General features: G+C 44.2%; 1 protein-coding gene across 2 annotated transcripts; it reads left to right on the top strand.

The window, feature by feature from the left end:
* The first annotated feature begins 1,099 nt into the window (after nucleotides 1–1,099).
* Nucleotides 1,100–18,506, top strand: LOC149349305 (uncharacterized). Of its 2 annotated transcripts, XM_089576765.1 has the most exons (4): nucleotides 1,100–1,497; nucleotides 3,132–3,192; nucleotides 3,253–3,418; nucleotides 17,389–18,506. In XM_089576765.1, the coding sequence occupies exons 2-4, from the start codon at nucleotides 3,162–3,164 to the stop codon at nucleotides 17,501–17,503; spliced, it is 312 nt and encodes a 103-aa protein (XP_089432891.1). In that variant the 5' UTR covers nucleotides 1,100–1,497; nucleotides 3,132–3,161; the 3' UTR covers nucleotides 17,504–18,506. The 2 variants fall into 2 exon arrangements, with proteins under 2 accessions (XP_089432891.1, XP_089432890.1); XM_089576764.1 differs by having other exon boundaries at nucleotides 1,101–1,497; nucleotides 3,132–3,418.
* The last annotated feature ends 1,345 nt before the right edge of the window (nucleotides 18,507–19,851 follow it).

Here is a 19,851-nt window from a genome sequence, read left to right as displayed (position 1 = left end):
GGAAAAAAATACTAAAAGCTAAGCCTTGCGCGTCTTTCATGGGAGAGCGAGGGCAGCACCCCGCTGCTGCTGACACACTTTAGTCACCGCTCAAGAAGGGACCGAGTTGGTCCTGAAACATTGGGCAAAATTAAAATATTGGTCGGCGTCAGTTTATTCTCTCAACTTTGTGAAGAACCCAACCAGACGGACTCCCGTCGAATATGTTTTTTGTTGTTTGATGGCAGTTAGTTTTGTGAAAATGTTACTTTTGTGGACCATTGGCGTTTCGCAGCAGCGGAATTCAAAGGCGGACGATATTCCTATCTTAAAGACTCTTCACTGTAACGGGGGGCGTAAAAGCTATCCCATTCTATCCATTAATTGTGTGGCCACAGATGTGCAGGCGTGGGATTTGTCAAAAGCGCATGCTAAGTATGTTGCACCCGCCGCATACTTTGGGGCTCTCACCTCCCGGCTACATGTGACGCACTCGGTCGGTGTGCGCGATGGAATAAAACTCCTTGATACTGAAAGTAGCGACACTCTCCTCCACTCCCGCGCTTTCCTCCTCGAGTCTCCTCGCCCGCCGGCTGTGCGCGCTGGGCACGGCACGCTTTGAAGGCCATCGCGCGCTCACCTGCCCAATGTGTTCACTTGTACACGAGAACGAGCCCAAGTTGCGCTTTTTTTTCCCGCTCTATTATTAAACACAATCACCAGAAATTGACGCGGCATGCTTGACTTTACGACGAGCCACATTTTCACGGGTTCGGTGACTAGGCGACATCATCACCGAGTCCGGACAATGAGGGGGTGGCCGTTTGATGCCCGGCGTAGCCGGTAAGCAAACGTAGTGACTGAGACGGAGGCGTGTTAAGAGGTAACAACAACAAAACAACGTTTATAGCTTCGGTTGAACAATGCGGCACCTTTCACAGACACGTAATTTACATTCTACAACACAATTGCGGAAATCACATAGCAGTAAACACACTGAATTAAGTTATACATTGAATATTTTTACACAGGTCAGAACACAAGTGAGAGGCCAATTAGATACAGTCGATCAAAAGTCAGAAGGTGAACAAACATACACTGTAAGAAATGTGTGTGAAATGACAGGCATTTTTACGGAAATTTTCTGTTGTCATACAGAGAATATCTGTTTTGCGCCCTTAACAGAAACACGTTCACGCAAAAGAAAGTAATTTTCTGTTTTTGGAGCCGCAACACGCCCATTTCACCGAAAGTTGGTGACGTAAGTACCGCCGTTACACAAAAAAGTGATCCGAAAAACCTTTGCTACTTTTCATCAATCACGTTACATATTTTAAGCGTCAAAACGTTTCTATGCGCAATATTAGCGCGCAGAATGAGAAGCAGTACTATTTGCTGCGATCCTGCATTCATCGATTGACGGCATCATGGAGGACGGCATGGACGTGAGCCGGGAGCTAGGATAATACCGGCGTGCTGTGTCCGTGATTTTCACCGATCAGACCGTTCGCACACAAGGTGAGTGGTGCGCATTTTTACCGGCATGAATGATACGCTTTTTGTCGTCTTTTGGGAGTATTGTTGCGGGCTTGTACTGCTGTTGAACAGGGCAGTGAAGATAAATCGCCGGCGGACATTGAGCGTGCCCACCACAGCCGCTTCACCGCCGATGCGTCACTGCTGCTTTACTGTCTCTCACAAAAGGTGCACAGCGCGCGGAAGAGAGAGGAACACAAGCGAGAAACACGGAAGAGTGCGATAGTTTGCGGGAAAATGCACAAATTTTGCTTTGTCTGGAGATATGCACTCCTAAAAGAACCGAGTGAGTAAGCGAGGGAAATTTTAGGCCAGGGAAGTACGCGATTGGTTAGCGGAGGAGGACGTCAAAGAGCGCGGGATTTTCAAATTCGTTTCTCGTCTAAGAAAGGATCATAAGTGTACGTTGTGTCTTTTTATTTTTATTTACGTTTATTCATGCCGGTACAAGTAATGCAGTAATTGTGTTCATTTTGTAAGATTTAACTGATCTTATCTTTGGGCCGAAATAGCGTTGCACGGGTCAACGCAGGCTGAGAAGTTTCTACACAGGCGTTTCAAATGCCGTACTTGCGCTGTCACAGGGAAGTTTTTCAATGGCACTGATGTCATTGGAGCCGACATTCGAGATTTTTGAGCGCCTTCGACACGCGAGCTCAGTCCGTATCCTCCAATGTCAATCGCATCGCTTCGGCCAGCCCGTGGAATAGGTCAAGGGAGGAGTAACTTTATGAAAGATGGCCAGATTATGCATATTAAAATACAAATTAAAAAGGGGGGGGGTGGAATCCTAGGCTGGAGGAGCGAGCCACCGCCCGATACGAAGGGTTAAGCCACTACCATCCATACATCCGCCCGCCCACAACCGTGCCGCGCGTGTCTGCTTGGGCTCTGTGGCTGTTGAATACGATATCTGCTGCTTGCGTTTTTCTGGTGCTTCTTTAGTAAATAGTTCGTGTACTCGCTAAATGGGCGCTTCGAGATAACAGTACACCATTCAGCATTCACTACGGGAGCTCGAACTTTCCGCAGCACTGCGCCGATCACGACGACTGCGCATCTTAGTACCTCGTACTATGCTACTTAAAACGTAGTCATTTACAAACAGTTTGCTCGGTTGCTTGAGATAAAACGCAAGCTGCGCTCTACTTATGTTAAATAATTCCCCTGTGACCTAGTAGTGTGACATTTGAGGGGGCTGGCAGGTGCAAGGTTATTCGCTACCGGTCGGCCGGATTAACTGCAGTGCTAGGACAGTCTCTTGACACCACTCGATGGAGGGCCTCTTTTGCTCTTAAGAGGCATTTACACTGCGTTCTTGGGCTGCATTTGACTAAAACGGTGCAATGTTTATGTATTGTAGATAATCCAGCACTTGTAAATGCCTATGCTGATTTTTAGGGCCTTTATATGTGGTTGACGCTTATTTGTATACACTCCAAAGCATTTCACCACGCATTGTTGGGAGAAATAAGAGCCTGAGCAAGCACAGAAATTACTTATTTATGCTTATACTCTGCTGCATGCTTATTTGTAACTGGTTTAAAGTTGCAGCTTTCACATGGTGCTACTTTAGTAGACAATTCTTATACGCATTTAACTCCCTCTTATGCCAGGGATCTGCCAGTGATGACGACATCGGGGACATGCCATGTTCTCCTTTCATCATTGCAAAAGGTATAACTCTGTGGTACCGCACTCGGGCGAGCATTCCTGATTTAAAACTTGTTTGTGCAGGAGGCAGTTTCCTTACTGCGAGGCGCTTCACCATATGCATCGACACCCTGCCAGTGATGCACGCAGCCAACCCATGCCAGGCTTTCAAGCTCATGTTTTTGGTGCACTTTGCTTTAAATGTTGTGTACCCCAAGGAAACAAGCCTCTGCCTGGAGTTCACACAGCAGTAAGTACCTATCTCGCTTGTTAACTGAGTTGTGATAACCTTTCTTGTTTTGGTTTTGCCACTTCTCAAATACGCAGTGATAATAAAAGTTATAGGTACAGGGGTAGTCAAAAAATCCCAGGCCGCTCCGAACAGCCGCGGAGCGGCTGCTCTCCGCTATCGGGGCGCTGTTATCGCACTCGTGTCTCGCCGCGCTCGGGTTGCGAGGGTATCCGCTGAGAGGAGGTGACGCTCCCTCTCTCTCTCGCTCTCCATGATAACAAAGCAGTGAAAAAGACAGTGAGGCGCGCGCCTTCACGCCTGCGCTGTTCGAGATTTCCGCACTCGGCTGCGGTGCAGGGCGTCGCAGAGCAGGCGACCATTTGCGCAAAGTGACGCGCGCTGGCGGCCGTATTTAAATGGATTTCGCCTGCTTCTCCCAACTTCTCGGCTTCCTGGCATACGATATAATGCATTTACCTTCACCTAAGCTCTGTTGCGGCTCTCTGAGCACTCACTTTGAGTTGTGACGTGCTATATTTATAGAAGTCTTAAACTTTCTGGAAATTTAGTACACTCGAATACGATTTCAGGACGCATTCTCTGCCTGAAATTCTCAAGGGTTTTTATTGCTCCGTTATTGCCATGTCGCCATGTCGAGTCTTGTATTAATGAGTAGGTTTAATGCTTTAGCGCAGGTAAAGCAGGTAGAGTCGGTCGTGTGTTGGGGAGTTAGCACGTGTTGCTGAAGCTTTGGCGAGTATTTCATGCAATGCTATGCAGTATGCTCCAGCTAAGAGGTTTACGTTTCCGGCACTTGCACTCCTCCCTCGGCGCTCGCAAATTCGTAGCGAGAATGAGTATTTTGTCACAATGTCAGAATATAAGCGCCCAACGCGTGGGTTTCACGGCATGCCGTCATATATGGGCAATCACAATTGTAGAGATTCAGCCAGATATTCTTACACCATTCCTTCGATTTCAGGCAACGCGCTGCTCTTAGACGCGCCAATATACTCGTCAACTCTGGATAGGCGTAAAGTCGGCATCTGTGATTATCTGCCTGTACTCGGATGTGTTTGGGGTTGGCTTGCCGGACTGCTATCCACTTTGTGTTAAAGATGTTGTGTTCGGCTTCGGAAAAAGAGCGAATCATTTCGCGTCTGGGCACTTGTACGCATCTCTACTATATGCGCGCGGTGTCCCTGTCAGGGAACTTTTTTTACTTCTGCGTCCTCACTGTTTCATTCAGGAGCGCAGAAATGGTAGGAATTTAATATGTTTAGCCGAATATCATATACGAAAACAAGCTGTTTCTTTGACAAACTTCCAGTTTTTTATTCTTCAACGGCGGACTCCCGCTGTATCTGTCGTGGAGCTCTTACTATAAGCCGACTGTCTCCGCCGTTGACGTCAGTATCTGGCCTTGCGTGCTCAGCTGTAGTGGAACTAAATTGCTCATGAAATCTGTGTAGCTATACTCCATCCGCAGCCATCGTCCGGCGAGCTGTTCATAGCGTAAATTCATTTCAGAGGTAAAAAAAGTTGTTGAACAGTAATTATATGTATAACATCCGCGACCACTTATAATTATAGAATAGAACCAAGATGGGAACGAAATATGATGAACCAGGATGTGCTACCCGCGTGCTGATGGAATTGTCTTGTGATGGAAATGGCAGTTGGCGCTGAAAATTCAATTATGTTAGCTTATTATTTTTACCTCTGAAATGAATTGACGTTATGAACAGCTCGCCGGACGATGGCTGCGGATGGAGTATAGCTACACAGATTTCATGACCAATTTAGTTCCACTACAGCTGAGCACGCAAGGCCAGATACTGACGTCAACGGCGGAGACAGTCGGCTTATAGTACGAGCTCCACGACAGATACAGCGGGAGTCCGCCGTTGAAGAATAAAAAACTGGAAGTTTGTCAAAGAAACAGCTTGTTTTCGTATATGATATTCGGCTAAACATATTAAATTCCTACCATTTCTGCGCTCCTGAATGAAACAGTGAGGACGCAGAAGCAAAAAAAGTTCCCTGAAAGGGACACCGCGCGTAAATAGTAGAGATGCGTACAAGTGCCCAGACGCGAAATGATTCGCTCTTTTTCCGAAGCCGAACGCAACATCTTTGAACGCAAAGTGGATAGCAGTCCGGCAAGCCAACCACAAACACATCCGAGTACAGGCAGATAATCACAGATGCCGACTTTACGCCTATCCAGAGTTGACGAGTATATTGGCGCGTCTAAGAGCAGCGCGGTGCCTGAAATCGAAGGAACGGTGCAAGAATATCTGGCTGAATCTCTATAATTTTGATTGCCCATATATGACGGCATGTCGTGAAACCCACGCGTTGGGCGCTTATATTCTGACATTGTGACAAAATACTCATTCTCGCTACGAATTCGCGAGCGCCGAGAGAGGAGTGCAAGTGCCGGAAACGTAAACCTCTCAGCTAGAGCATACTGCATAGCATTGCATGAAATACTCGCCAAAGCTTCAGCAACACGTGCTAACTCCCCAACACACGACCGACTCTGCCTGCTTTACCTGCGCTAAAGCATTAAACCTACTCATTAATACAAGACTCGACATGGCGACATGGCAATAACGGAGCAATAAAAACCCTTGAGAATTTCAGGCAGAGAATGCGTCCTGAAATCGTATTCGAGTGTACTAAATTTCCAGAAAGTTTAACAAGAATGCTATAAATATAGCACGTCACAACTCAAAGTGAGTGCTCAGAGAGCCGCAACAGAGCTTAGGTGAAGGTAAATGCATTATATCGTATGCCATGAAGCCGAGAAGTTGGGAGAAGCAGGCGAAATCCATTTAAATACGGCCGCCAGCGCGCGTCACTTTGCGCAAATGGTCGCCTGCTCCGCGACGCGCTGCACCGCAGCCGAGTGCGGAAATCTCGAACAGCGCAGGCGTGAAGGCGCGCGCCTCACTGTCTTTTTCACTGCTTTGTTATCATGGAGAGCGAGAGAGAAAGGGAGCGTCACCTCCTCTCAGTGGATACCCTCGCAACCCGAGCGCGGCGAGACACGCGTGCGATAACAGCGCCCCGATAGCGGAGAGCAGCCGCTCCGCGGCTGTTCGGAGCGGCCTGGGATTTTTGACTACCCCTGTACATACCACTTTATCATAAGACCTTTTTATGAAAATGCTAACAAAGTGCAAAAGCAATTTTTAAAAAAGTAAGAAAATGTTTGCTGAACCCAGGCAACGAATCAGCTATGGAATGAAATTTTGCTGCTGCTGCTGCTTGGTTAATGCAGCTGGTAAAATAGCGCTCTGAAAAAATCTGTGGAAAGGAAAGACAGATAAAACTATTTTTGTGGAGATTGATCTTCAACCACTTCTTCACAGATTATGGCTATACTACCTGCATTGCATGGCGCCCAGTCACTAATATGAAAGGGTTGGAAGGGGTACATGGTACTATATTGCTTCTGAGATTATGTAGCAGTATATGGCTATTTTGGTGGAGGTCATACACGTTGCTTGCTCATAGGGGTCATAGATACTTGTCCAGAGGAGCACAGCACCTGGGGGAGAGGATTTACTGAAGAGTGCCTATGTGCATGCAATGCCAGTAACCCTTTTGTGGCCATGTAACGATTCATTGTTTATGGATAGATTTCAATGTGTCGCCATGCAGATTTGATGGATTTGACGTCGTAGATGGTACTTCGCAGAAATTGTCAGCATTCTTTCGCTATTAGTAAGTACGAGGACTTGTGTTCATGTAACTGCGATGAACTTTGTGATGGTTTGATCGCATTTACACTACGGCTGCTGGAGCTTCTTTGATCTTGAGCTCTGGCAGCTGATGTGGTTCTGGCGTTATTTGGAGGGTATGCTATATTTTGTATTTTGTTTTTGTATTTTGTGGTGCTTAACCGGTGTTCGGATAGGATAATTGATGAGGATTTAAATATTTGTCCAATGTCTGGTGCTTTTCATTGCTGTATTATGTGGAAACACATTTGTCTTGTAATCTAAGCCAATTTTTAATACTCTGCACTTTAAAATAAAAATTTGAAATATGAACACACTTATAGTGGAGACAACTTATGCTCAGAAGAATAAAGGTTATGTTAACCATTTGTGTTAGAGAAATGGAACAGAAAACGCAAAGATAGCTTCATAAGTCGCATTGAAGCTGGACTTTCTTCAAGAAGAAATCAGCTGCCTCAAATAAGAGCAAATCTATTTTGATTGCAGCTTTTGAAGTTTCAGTATATAGTTTTTTGCTGTGAATAGATCACGTATACTGTACATTACCATTGGCCACTGTGTTTTCCCGTCTGTTCAGTATTCAGAGGATTTTGACTTAAATAGTCGGGGAAACCATGGAAAAGTCAGGGAACTGGAAGAAAGTAGCTTGCTTGACACCCTGGTTTAGTGGCGGGTCATGCATGGTGTTTGTACTTATCATGTCAGTCAACATGACTGGAATCATGGTGTAAGTGTACAAGCCTTTGCAACCACAGTGCTTCATTTTTGCAGCCAATGTTATGAGCACACTAAGTCAATGAGGCTTCCTTGTTCACGTTAGCAGTCATTTTGTGAGTTCTGTCAAAAAATAATCTTCTTTAGCTCCAGCATTTTTTGGAATTGCATTCATCTGCTAAGTCTTTTGTTTATATAACTCACAATGGGGTTATTAAATAGAGCAGTGAAATTTTTGTATGGTGTGCTCTCACTACTGACTGCGAGAGGAGGCTGTGGCTAAAGGTACGCCGGATGGACCCGGTGCATTTCCTCCCCTTAGTACGTTGGGTAGACCCGGAGCATTTTTTTTCCAAAGACATCGGACAAATCGGACTTTTTCAAAGTCCGGCCATTTGATTCTTGCCTGGCAGTCTGCTTGATTTACTCTCATAGTTCTCCTTTGAATTCTTTGAGGATTAGTCATACCTTGGGCTCAAGAATGTTTACTCACTGCCCGGAATGGGCCAATTGGTGTTTGGCGCACATAATCTGAGAGCTCCATGCAATGAACTGCTTGATCGCATGACAAACACCATGTTCTCCGGTTGCACCGTTCACCACATGTCGTTTGATTAGGGTGTGTGAACTGCAAAATTATTCCTGGCTATTTCCATGCAGCATGGTGCACATGTGTGCTTTTCTGTTGTGCGCTGAAGTCCGCTATGTGAACTTGAAGGTTTGTTTACTTGCGACGATCCGCTCTCCCTCAGTCGAAGCTGAGTGCGTGTGCAGGATCAGTGCTCCAAATACATGTGTGGTGTGTGGCATTGGCTGAGAGGGGCCCATTGGCTCATGCTAAGCTCAAACCACTCAATATGTGCAAATTTCCGCCTGAAAGACCAAGCAGCGAGCTAGGCACTTTCCTTGTATTCCCCTCAGAAATGTCAATGTTGGCCCGGAAGTGGTCTGTACATGCTTCCTGCTTTGTGGTTGCTCCTCCACAATGTTCTTGTGTATTGTGGTGGAGTATCTCTTCGAGTCACCTAGGTCAACGCTGTAAATAAATTCCCCATACTATTGCTTTTGCATGGCTGTGAGGCATAATATAAATATTTTAAAGATGAATATTATATCAGGCCGCCGCGGTGGCTCAGTGGTTATGGTGCTCGGCTGCTGACCCAAAAGACGCGGGTTCGATCCCGGCCGCGGCGGCTGGAATTTCTTTGGAGGAGAAATTCTAGAGGCCCGTGTACTGTGCGATGTCAGTGCACGTTAAAGAACCCCAGGTGGTCGAAATTTCCGGAGCCCTTCACTACGGCGTCTCTCATAGCCTTAGTCGCTTTGGGACGTTAAACCCCATGAACCAACCCAACCAACCAATATTATATCTGGTGATAAAAAAGAGCTAGCATTATGTTTCTTATGTAATACGGATAGGTGCATCTAGGAATATGCGTGCTGTGCAGAGCATAGGCGCTCGATCTAGCAAGCATTCTGCTGCGCTTCAGTGCTGGTGATAACTTGCTTAAATTATGAGCAGAGCTGACAGATTACAAGACCAGTGCGAAAGCACCAAGCTGCTGGTGCACGCCGCGTAGCTTGCTGCTTATATATGTGAACTGGTGCGAGCGATGGTAGTGCTATATATATGCACGTGCAACCGGGTGTGAAGACATATATCGGGTATTTTTTGGGAGAGCTGGGCTTGTTTTACTTCATCTGAATGACAGCCGGCGATATAAGAATGGGAAAACTTCCATTTGAAACTCCTCACAAGTCACAATATGTGGCATGCAACTTGCAAATGCTTCGCAGAGAAGAGTGTTGCGCGCAGCAGTAGTGCACTGGCTGGCAGCATCCACTATCATGTTGGAAGAGATTTAGCCATGGGTCGGCAGCTACATCCTCCATACGCTCAGTGAGAATGAACAGTCTTTGAGGTGTATCTTTAGACACTGCAGCGAAAGAAAAGCGGAAATTAGAAAAGCGGAGAGTTTAGCTAGGCTTGTGTTGGATACATTGTGCTGCGGGAAGGACGAAAGAAGAAAAAGATGGAAAAAATTCTTTTTACACTATATGATATATGCAGATGCCTCCAGAGATGCGGAAAAGAGGGAAGTGTGCTTGGTATGCGTCCAATGTCTCGTAAACAATGGCCAAGGGCAGATCTCTGAATGACATACAACTTTTCATTTCCAGCAGTTTGTAGCTTTCATGCCAGTGCCCTTGCATGGAGTGAAGGACCCCATATTTAACTAAGTAATCAGTGATGACAGTTACCAAACAACGCTTTGCCAGTAGCTTCCCAGTCTGTGTGCACAGGCGTATACGGTAGCAGAACAGTCCCTCAAAATACACAGTGATTCACAAGTACCACCTTAAGATGTGTCCCAGCCTCTCAGTAAGTGTAACCCCTGCAACATTGCGACATTGCCAGGTAATTTTGGCAGTATGACGTTGCCTCAGGGACGACCTTACCGCACCTTGTGTGAGCCCTTGCTGAGGCCCATACTTGCAAAGCCTCTCATTATTTCCTTTTGTTTATATTACCTTTTTACATTGCAATTTTTTTTTCGGTATTTTTCAGAGGGAAGCCTAATTGTAAAACAAAATTGTGCTTTACAGTACATTACCGCAAGCTGTGCCCTTAGATGGCTGTAGCCTGAAGGGATACTGCAAACCAATAGCGGCACCCGGAAGTCGCCACCACAATGCCACCGAAGGTCACGGACCACCGACTTTGCAAGCAGATAGTACGGTTTAAAATATAGAAAAGCAAAGAGGCTTGCCACTGAAAGATGAGTTTAGTTACATGAACTGAAAATGCTGACACCTTCAGCCCTTCTTCTAAAAGTGCAGGCATAAGGAAAGCATAGATATTATATGTCTGATTAAAATTTCTTTAATAAATCAACCAGTCCAAGGGACATAAATAGAATGGGCATCAAAGTGACACAAGTAGTATAGTTATTCAAAGAGAAGTGGCAGCAACAAGATCCCAGTAATGAAAGGACTGATAAAGTGCTTATTTGGTAAGAAACAGTCGCATAGAGTGAGCTCCCGACTTATCCAAGAGAGCCAGTTGTTGCTGTTGCAGTGCCCCAGAAGCACTTGCACTTGCGTTACGGGGAAAAAAAAACAATAGTTATTAGATGGCGCAGCATGATGCACTTTTCACCAAGGTATCTTTGCCACCATAGTACACATTCCTTTTCCAGTACTCATGAAATTGCTAGCCAGAAGGGAGGCATCAGAGGCAAAAAAGCACTCACTTCAGTCATTTCATTTTCTGTGAAATTCTTGATCACATTCTTCACCATCACGTGAAATATTTTATTCTAATTTGTTTTGCTGCAGTAGTGATCTACCACATCTGGCACACACCTAAGTGCTCTTTTATGACTTTGTCGTATTAACCAAGAAGCTCAGGTAATCGCAGAAAGTTTTCAGTGAAAAGCTAGAGCAACACTTTCTGTTGGGCAAAGAGCTGCACAGAAGGCGGCAACGTGGATGCTGAACTGCCAACTTTTATATCAGAAGAAACGGGGACAGCTATTTGTACACCTTCCTAGCCGTCAGATACACGACGAAAAAAGCTAGGCAAGGTCCATTTGATATGAAAGCTTGTATCATGGAATACCAAAATAAGACAAAAACATTCGACAAGGAGATTTTTTTAGGCGGAAAAGACAGGGAATGGGCCAGCAAGAATTTGCGCAGCTGTATCTATGAAGCAGCAAAAATCCAAAGGTTGCGAAGAATGGCCAACAAGAAACATGCCAAAAACCACGATGAAAACAAGTGAAAAAATAAGACATGCTCTTGAAGGTTACAAGTGATAGAAGAGATAAAGAGCTCAGAGGGCAGCAAGTAACAGGCCAAAAAGCTAAAAAGTTAAAAGTGATAAAATTTGACAATGAGGGAAAAGACGAAGTGTAAAACCAGGAGCAAGTGGTGAAGGCAAAAAATTTAAAAAATACTGCTGAAGGCCCAGGATACACATGATGAGACAAGTGTTGTGTAGCTAAAACCAGGCATTGGATGGCAGGTAGGCTAGTTCTTTTTCTGATAATTAGTAATGCTGCCATCTTGGCATTCACTGTCGGAACTGTAAAATTTTGGAAACAGGACGTTTATCCGAATTTCATTCATAGCGAAGAACAAGAACTCACTGGCTTGTGAAATCATAAAAGCAGGCAAGGTACTGGCAATGAAGGACCAGTGCATAAGGAAACCTTCAGTTTCATTATTTGAAAAAGTACCAGCCTATTTGTCATGCAATACCAGTTTTTATATATGCAACATTTGTCTCACCATGTGCACTCTCGGCCTTCAGTCGTATTTTTTATTTTTTGCCTTCACCACTTCTGGTTTTACATTTGGTCTTTGACCTCATTGTCACTTTTGCGACTTTAATCTTTTTAGCCTTTTGCCTTGTTATTCATTGGCCTGTGACGTTTTTATCACTTTTATTGGTTTTAGCTTTGAAGACCATGTCTTGTGCACTTGTTTCCACCCTGGTTTCTTCCATGTTTCTTGTTGGGCATTCTTCACTAACTTTGCTTTTCTGCTGTGTCCTAGAAACAGCTGTGCAGATGCTTACTGGCTTATTCCCTCTGTTTTTTCAGACTAAAAAAACCACTTGTCACATTGTTTCGGGGTATCTCCTGATATGGTTTCACCTTTTTTTGCCATGTGTGCTGACAGGAAACTGTACAAAAGTTGATCATTCAGTGCTTCAGTCCATGTGGTCCTCCTTCTGTGTAGTCTGTTGTCATTTTTTTTTTGCCCTGGTTCCTCACAGATTGAAAAAAGCCAGTCTGAACAGCCATGAAATACCATATATGCTTTTTATCTTGAAGAGGTGCGCTAAGCAATTCTTGAAGAGTTTCTTCGCTTGCGCCATGATGAGTTCATGCTCCTTGTCAATGCATTTGCTATGCTTCATTCTTAGACTTTCCTCTGTGCAAGCTTGATATGGTGCGAAGTGATTTGTCAAATATTCGAGGCTTCTAAGAATCTGTGCCATGTGCCTCCAGTCATTTTATCCAGTTGCCGCTGGTGATTACAAGGGATCCCTGTCAAAGAGCTTGCAGCAGAAACAGAATACTCTGTCTTAATAAGTTAAATATCCAGCGTCCACTGAAGACTGTTGTTTTTGAGGTGTCTTTGAGAAACCTTGTTTAAGATATATGGTAATGCTCACCTAGGAGAAATTAGGAGAAATTGATTAAAAGGAAAGGATTCCCACTGGAAAATATTAAATAACAGCCATGTTGAACCTCATTTCTTAGATGAAAAATGTCCAAGGAATACATGGTTCTAATGTACCCCACCCCCCTCCTTCAAATCCCCCCCCCCCTTCCAGTTGCACCCATGAATCTGCCCCTGCAATAACCACTAAAATGTCTTGAATGGTTGTAATATTCGGTCACGGATGGGACCGGCCGGATTTACTTTGGTGTTATCGTAGTCAACATGTGTTACGTTGGTGTACATATCCATGAAGCAGCAGAGAAGTGGTATCCAGATTTTTAAGTTGTGCGTTAGTTTCCTAGAACCATGAGCACACTCCACCTGTCCCACTTTTCATGCAATCTCTCTTCTCTGGGTCGCTGTGTTTCACGATACTGGCCTTCCCAGGACATTTCTGCTTCTTTTGAAACCATTATTTAGCTCATGAAGCTGATGTTTTAGTCTTGCCTGCTCCGCTTTTAATATGTAGTGACTACAAAAAAAGGCAGCATAACAAAATTTTGATAGCGTTAAATTGGGTGACAGGAAAATTGAAACCTTTTTCCAGTTGGATATGTAGAAAATGGTACAAGCATTATATTTATCATCACGGATTCCTTCTGTTCCTAATAACAGTGCCTTGGCTGCAGATTGATGTGAAGAAGGTCTGGCGTACCACTATTCTGCATACACATGGGCAAAAGTTTAGTGGGGCGAAACAGCTATTGTCAACATGAGCTGAACTTACTCAGGTTAAACAGTAGGCCGTGCAAAGTTAGCCAGGCTAGATCAGGTTAGTTTTAACCTTACTACGATAATTCATCTTGTTCCTGTACTTTAAAAAGGGCTTTTTCCATCGTCTCTGCTTTTTCTTGAAAACTGTCACAATGCACCAGCAATTTTAGCACTTCGGCATTCTTTTTCTTTCATAAATTGACTTGCTTAGAACTGCGCATAAGGCAAGACAGCTTGTTAGGAGAGTTCATTTGCACAGTCCATAGCTACAATGCAAGAGGCAGGACAGGTGATTGGGTAGAAGCAAACGAATTTCAAAATAAAAACAAACCATGCCGACATATGCCAGACACAGGAAATCAAATCTCTGTTTCTAAGTTGCCAGAACGCTGCACAAAATTTTTGTCTACATCTATGCACATAGCAACAATAGTAGCACTACAACCATTCTCTACAAAATCATTCAAATTTTCTGTGCCCATTTTCTCGCCATTCACAATTAAAAACATTTTTTTGTCCAAGACAGGTATTTCTTATGAACGAGTAACTATGGGCTCGCAGTCCAAAATCCTGTGAGTCTCAAAGATGATGATTAGCAAAAAGCCCAGTCTACATTTAGGTCTGTAATCAACGCCTAAAATCAAGCAGTGCTGCTCTGCAGCACTGGGTGCCTAAAAGAAGAACTAGCTATAATGAAATTCTCACAGAGCAGAGCATGCAAAAGGGAAAGAAATGGTGCACACATTATTTCCTACCACCATTAAATGCAATACAGCTTGACACAGTCAGATGTGTTCCGATTTAGATAATGCACAGGGCGTGCTGAAGGCAGTATTAAGTTCAAAGATGGAAAGAATCTGCACAACTGAGACGGGACAAGCGCTAAGCAGTGAACTGACAAAGCTCTCTAAGCACAACTATCCTCCCCTACCCCTTTCCCTTCTGCCGCAGCAGAGCTTACAGGTGGAAAGAATGTCATTTAGATGGTCCTGCCCGCAACAAACGACACCTGAAACTATGCCGCGTCTGTAAGGTGCATGCACCCTTTGCAACCCTCTACAGTAGCGAGTTATGCACTCATTTTGGCATGCTTCAGGCATACATATTGTCTCCCTCATTTTGAAGAGCTCTGGAAATGTCTCTTTTGAAGGTCAAGGGACAGAGGGAAGGCGGGTAGAGGATGGGAGGATGTAGCATAACACCCACAGGGCAACTCAACATCCCCATTTTGGTGACATCTTGTGCGATTGCACCGGTCACCCTCCCCTAAGGCTGGCATTGCTCCCACTTGTCGGAGACAGGTTCACTGCTAATGGGAAGTTTGGGTTTTTTCTCTTTTGTATTTTGATTTGTATTCATTTGAGCGTGAACTGTTAGGCAATGCTTCATATTGTGACTATAGCTGGATACAACTAAAGAATGCAGCAGCAAATGCCCCTATGGTGTTGAATGATTCTGACGCCTTCATTGTTAATTCCCATGCACTTGCTAATCCATCACACCAGCTGGCAAAGGGAAAGGATAAACCACAAATTAGCCAAAATAACCACAACATCGTAATGGTTGGTTGGTGCCGTCGACTGGAAGACTTCCTTTTCGCGGTATTTGAGCCTACAGTCTTGAATTGTATACTATGCAAGATAACCCATGCATACAGCATTGCATATTGTTGTGGCATATACCTCGCTATGTGTGCCTCAATAAACTGGCTCCTCAGTCAATTACGTGAGGATTGCTGATGAGAGATACAGCATTGTTATTGCTGCATTTGACATGAATCTTTCTTGATGGGTGCGCTGTAAGCCGCACATATTTCTTCCAAAGTGCATCTGTAGGGGGGAATTTATATGTGGAAGGAGTGAGGAGCCCAGGATGCTGTACAGACACGCTCAGCTGTGTTGACTAGCCTCGGGGACTGCTATGCGCGATAGTGAAAATACCTTTTCCTTGCAGCCCAGTTCAAACTGAGCATAAGCCAGGATACTGAAAAAGGCTGTTAGTTAGTACTTGCATTGTTGAGGCCTGCATGTGAGCCGTACTAGCGGCGTATGGGGAAAATGCTACAGCACTGAAAATGTGCGACTTCCAATGCTCAACGAAAAGTTTTATTCGAAGCTATTGGTTAATTTTGTTTTGATTCTGCCTACAGAGAATATTTTGTGTGCATTCTGCATGTTTCTTTAGCTGGGTTATTGCTTGAGGTTGTGGTCAGAAAAGTTTTTTACTCAGGGCAGCAGGCACTTTGCACTATTCTTGGACAGTGGAAGCTGAGTGCAGATTTAAGAGGGTAACGTCACATTCACGTAACAGCTTGCTCTGCAGCACTAGACCTCATTTTAGACTTGCGTATCACTAGTTGGGCATTAGTAATACAAACAAGCCTCTGCTCAGTTCTGTTAATTCCAGCTTCACTAAAATGTGCATATCCCTCGTCATGCATCTGAATCTCTGTAAAGACAAAGCACGTCAATATGTGCTGCAAACTTACTTATTACCTGTCAAAAGATTTTTGCTTACGGCTGTACTTTCGGGTGACACAGAATAGGCATGCTGATGATTCGGCCTGTGTATACATAGACATTGCTACTCTGGTGTCAGAGAGCGCTTTGAAGGAACATTGAATGGAAACTGAAGTTGGCCTTTGTCGAGAGGCATGGAGACTGAAATGGTGCTTTTACAAGCTACATAAAATGAAGAAACAAAGTGCAGGTGTTGTCATCATTGCCTCATTTTCTAAGTAGACTGCAATCTACTGACACGTCAGATTTCTGGGTGCAGATAACAAGGCCCTAAGCAGCCCCGCAACTAACTTCAAAATGGGGTCATGAAGTCCTTTTCGGCGTATACATCAGAATTTGAATTTAGTGACCGGCAAATTTTTCAATGTAGTTTTCTCAGCAATAAATGCATTTTGTCGCTGCCACACTGACATCAACAAAATGATTTGATTCGATTTATTGGGGGTTAACGTCCCAAAGCGACTTACGCCATGAAGGACGCCGTAGTGAAGGGCTCCGGAAATTTCAACCACCTGGTGTTCTTTAACGTGCACTGAATTTGCACAGCACACGGGCCTCTAGAATTTCGCATTCATCGAAATTCGGCTGCCGCGGCCGGTATCAAACCCACGTCTTTCGGGCCAGCAGCCGAGCACCATAACCACTGAGCCACCGCGGCGTGCAACAAATTGGGAAAGTGCAGACAGAATGAACTTTTCCCAAGAACAACAGGTTTCATGGAGTTGTTTTTGCACCCCTTTAAAAACTAGTGTTGGAGTTCAGTGAGCAGCTTTCACGCAAGTAACAAAACACTATGGTTGTTAAAAACCTTATTAAAGTGAACATTTAGGAAAGGTTTATTTTGGCTTGAAGTCTGGTTTTGTACTGAGTACTAAAGACTACTGGATATATTCACTAGTGCACACAATGAAACTGAAATGTGGGCTACAAAGGAATTAAATTTTGGGGTAGGAGGAGGGGTGCAGTCTTCTTGCAATGTTTATTATTTCTTTGAAGACAGTATAGATATGCTCACTGTCCGAGGAGTAACAATGTTCTGTCCTTGTTTCAGGACCATTGCAGCTGTGAATCCTGTCCGGGGAACGAAGGCAGAGCACTCGAAGAAGAAGCAACACTGCCCCTCTTCAAAAGTTCCTTCCCTCATCATGCAAGACTTTGACTTTTAACTGTTCTGAAATTTGACAACTTTTTAAATCAATATTTTGTGTACGCTGTGATAAACCAAACAGCCTGTGGCATGACTTATCATGCAGTAGTCACAAGAGTGGATATACTATGTATAGAGAATCGATGTTATATGGTTACACTGATAAGTCAAACAGCTTGTGGCATGCTTTATGTCCTGTTGCTTCTATCTCACTTCATTTCGTACTAGTGTCAGGCAAGACACAATTTGCTTAAGATGCCTTATTTATGCTTATACTTGCTGTTACACTTCAGTGGTTGGTTGTATGAATTGTAGCACTACTTTCTATCTTGTCTGTGTTACTTTTTTCATTTTAAAGTTATTGTAGTCTCAAGATAAGACGTACTAACTGGAGTGAAAAAATGTTTTGCAGTTAAACTGTGATAAGGCAAACAGCCCGTGGCATCCGTTATGTCCTGTTGCTTTCATCTTGCTGCTTAATGCAGCACTAGTCATGAGCAAAGCATATTTTTTCAATACTCTCCTTTTGCGTATGCTTGCCATTAGTTTAGTGACTGGTTGTGTTCATTGTTCAGGTATTATTACTTCGTGTCGTATTCATTGTATTGTATTACTATTTTAGAGTGAATCATGCCATTCTGTATGACCAAGGCACAGGTTTCGTTTCTACTTTACTTGCCATTACTGCATATTTTGCATGCTTTTACTGTATGCCTGTAGTGCAGGCAGGGCAACGTAAGTTTTTTTTTCTTCGGCCACCCTCCTACCGTTTAACTTAATTCAGTGATGCTGGAAGATATTACTGTATAGTAAAATATCAGCCATGATTGCATTGTTTAACACTGCATATTTTCCAATATTCTTGAATACTCACTTGCCTTTTCTTGCGACTTATCAGCGGTGAAATATTTTATTCTATTGAAATGTGGCAGCAGTCCTAATGTTCTGTATCTGTTTTTATGTCAGTCATTAAAAGATGATGTGAAAGAAACAAAGTGTGTGAATTGACAGAAAATATGGTAAGAGAAAATGGAACATCACAGAATTTTTCTTTTAGCAGCAAATCGAAAAAACCTGTGAAATGACAGAAAAAAGTAAAAACAGAAAATTTCTGTCATCCTCACAGACATTTTCTGTTAATTGCCAACAAGAAACCCTGTGAAATGACAGAAAAAGTAAAAACAGAAAACATACAATAACAGAAAATTTCTATCGTCTTAACAGAAATTCTCTGTTAGCCGAAACAGAAAAGATCTGTAAAATGACAGAAAAAGTAAAAAACCGAAAACATAGCATAACAGAAAATTTCTGGCAGGCCAGCTGCCAGAAAATTTCTGTTTTTTTCAATAAATATTTTTTACAGTGTACAGTCAACCGGGAAGCGCGGCTGCAGTCCATCCACAAACACGCAGTCAGTGCGGCCCCCGAAGGCGACGTCCGTCCAGGGCAGCTTGCGGTTTCGAGGATGCGGTGCGGCGGCTCGGAGACCCGGGAGTTCGCGGCGGCAGCGTTTCCACCGACGAGCGGACTGAAGTTCGTTTCCATACGGCCCCCTTTTTAAAGCCCTCGGGCGCTAGCGGGCGAGCACTCGCGGCGCCACAGCATCGGCGTCGAAAAAACAAAACACCAAAAAGCGCAACGAGAGCACGTAGGCACCTACGCTTTGACTCTGCATGGCCGCCATCTTGGAGGAGGAAAAAATTAACGCACAACTAAAAAGAAGCCCTAGGCTTCGACTCTCGATTCGGTGACCTTGGAGCCGCAAAAAAGTAAAACACAACCAAAAAGCCAGTCACGTAGGCCGCAACTTCTTTCCTGCTAATGGTCAGCTCAAGACTTCGGCAGTATCGGGGCCGACTTTGAGCAGCAGCCTCCGCTTTCCCAATGCGAGGGGTTGTCTAAATAACTGAAAAAAGCGTGCATGCATTCTTGCTCTTCCCGAGGCACATACAAAGACACGCGGACGCATTAGTTTTATACAAACAAAAGTAATTTACAGGCTGCCGCCACTTCTGTGACATGGCCCCCCACTTTCGGAATATTATCCGATAATATTCTAGACCCACAGAAGTCGGCGAGCTGGCCTGTGCATAGATATACAGCGCGTGACATAACCACATATAAAACTAGCACACAATTCAAGTCAGCGTGTACACATGCACCATAATACTTGAATAAATGAATAGCTAAAATTAACCGCGCGACAAATCTACAGCCTGCTAAGAAATCAGCACCGACATTGTCCTTGCCCTTTATATGCTCGACGGTGAGGGGCTCGCTTATTCTTGCGTAGTCGGGTATGAAGTCGCGGTAATACCCCGACAAGCCGAGGAAAGCGCGTACCTGACGCTTTGTTCGAGGAGTTGG

The sequence above is a fragment of the Amblyomma mixtum genome, chromosome 3 (assembly GCF_055824585.1).
Source record: "Amblyomma mixtum isolate Tamu chromosome 3, ASM5582458v1, whole genome shotgun sequence".
NCBI lineage: Eukaryota > Metazoa > Arthropoda > Arachnida > Ixodida > Ixodidae > Amblyomma > Amblyomma mixtum.
This window is presented reverse-complemented; position numbering and strand designations above follow the sequence as displayed.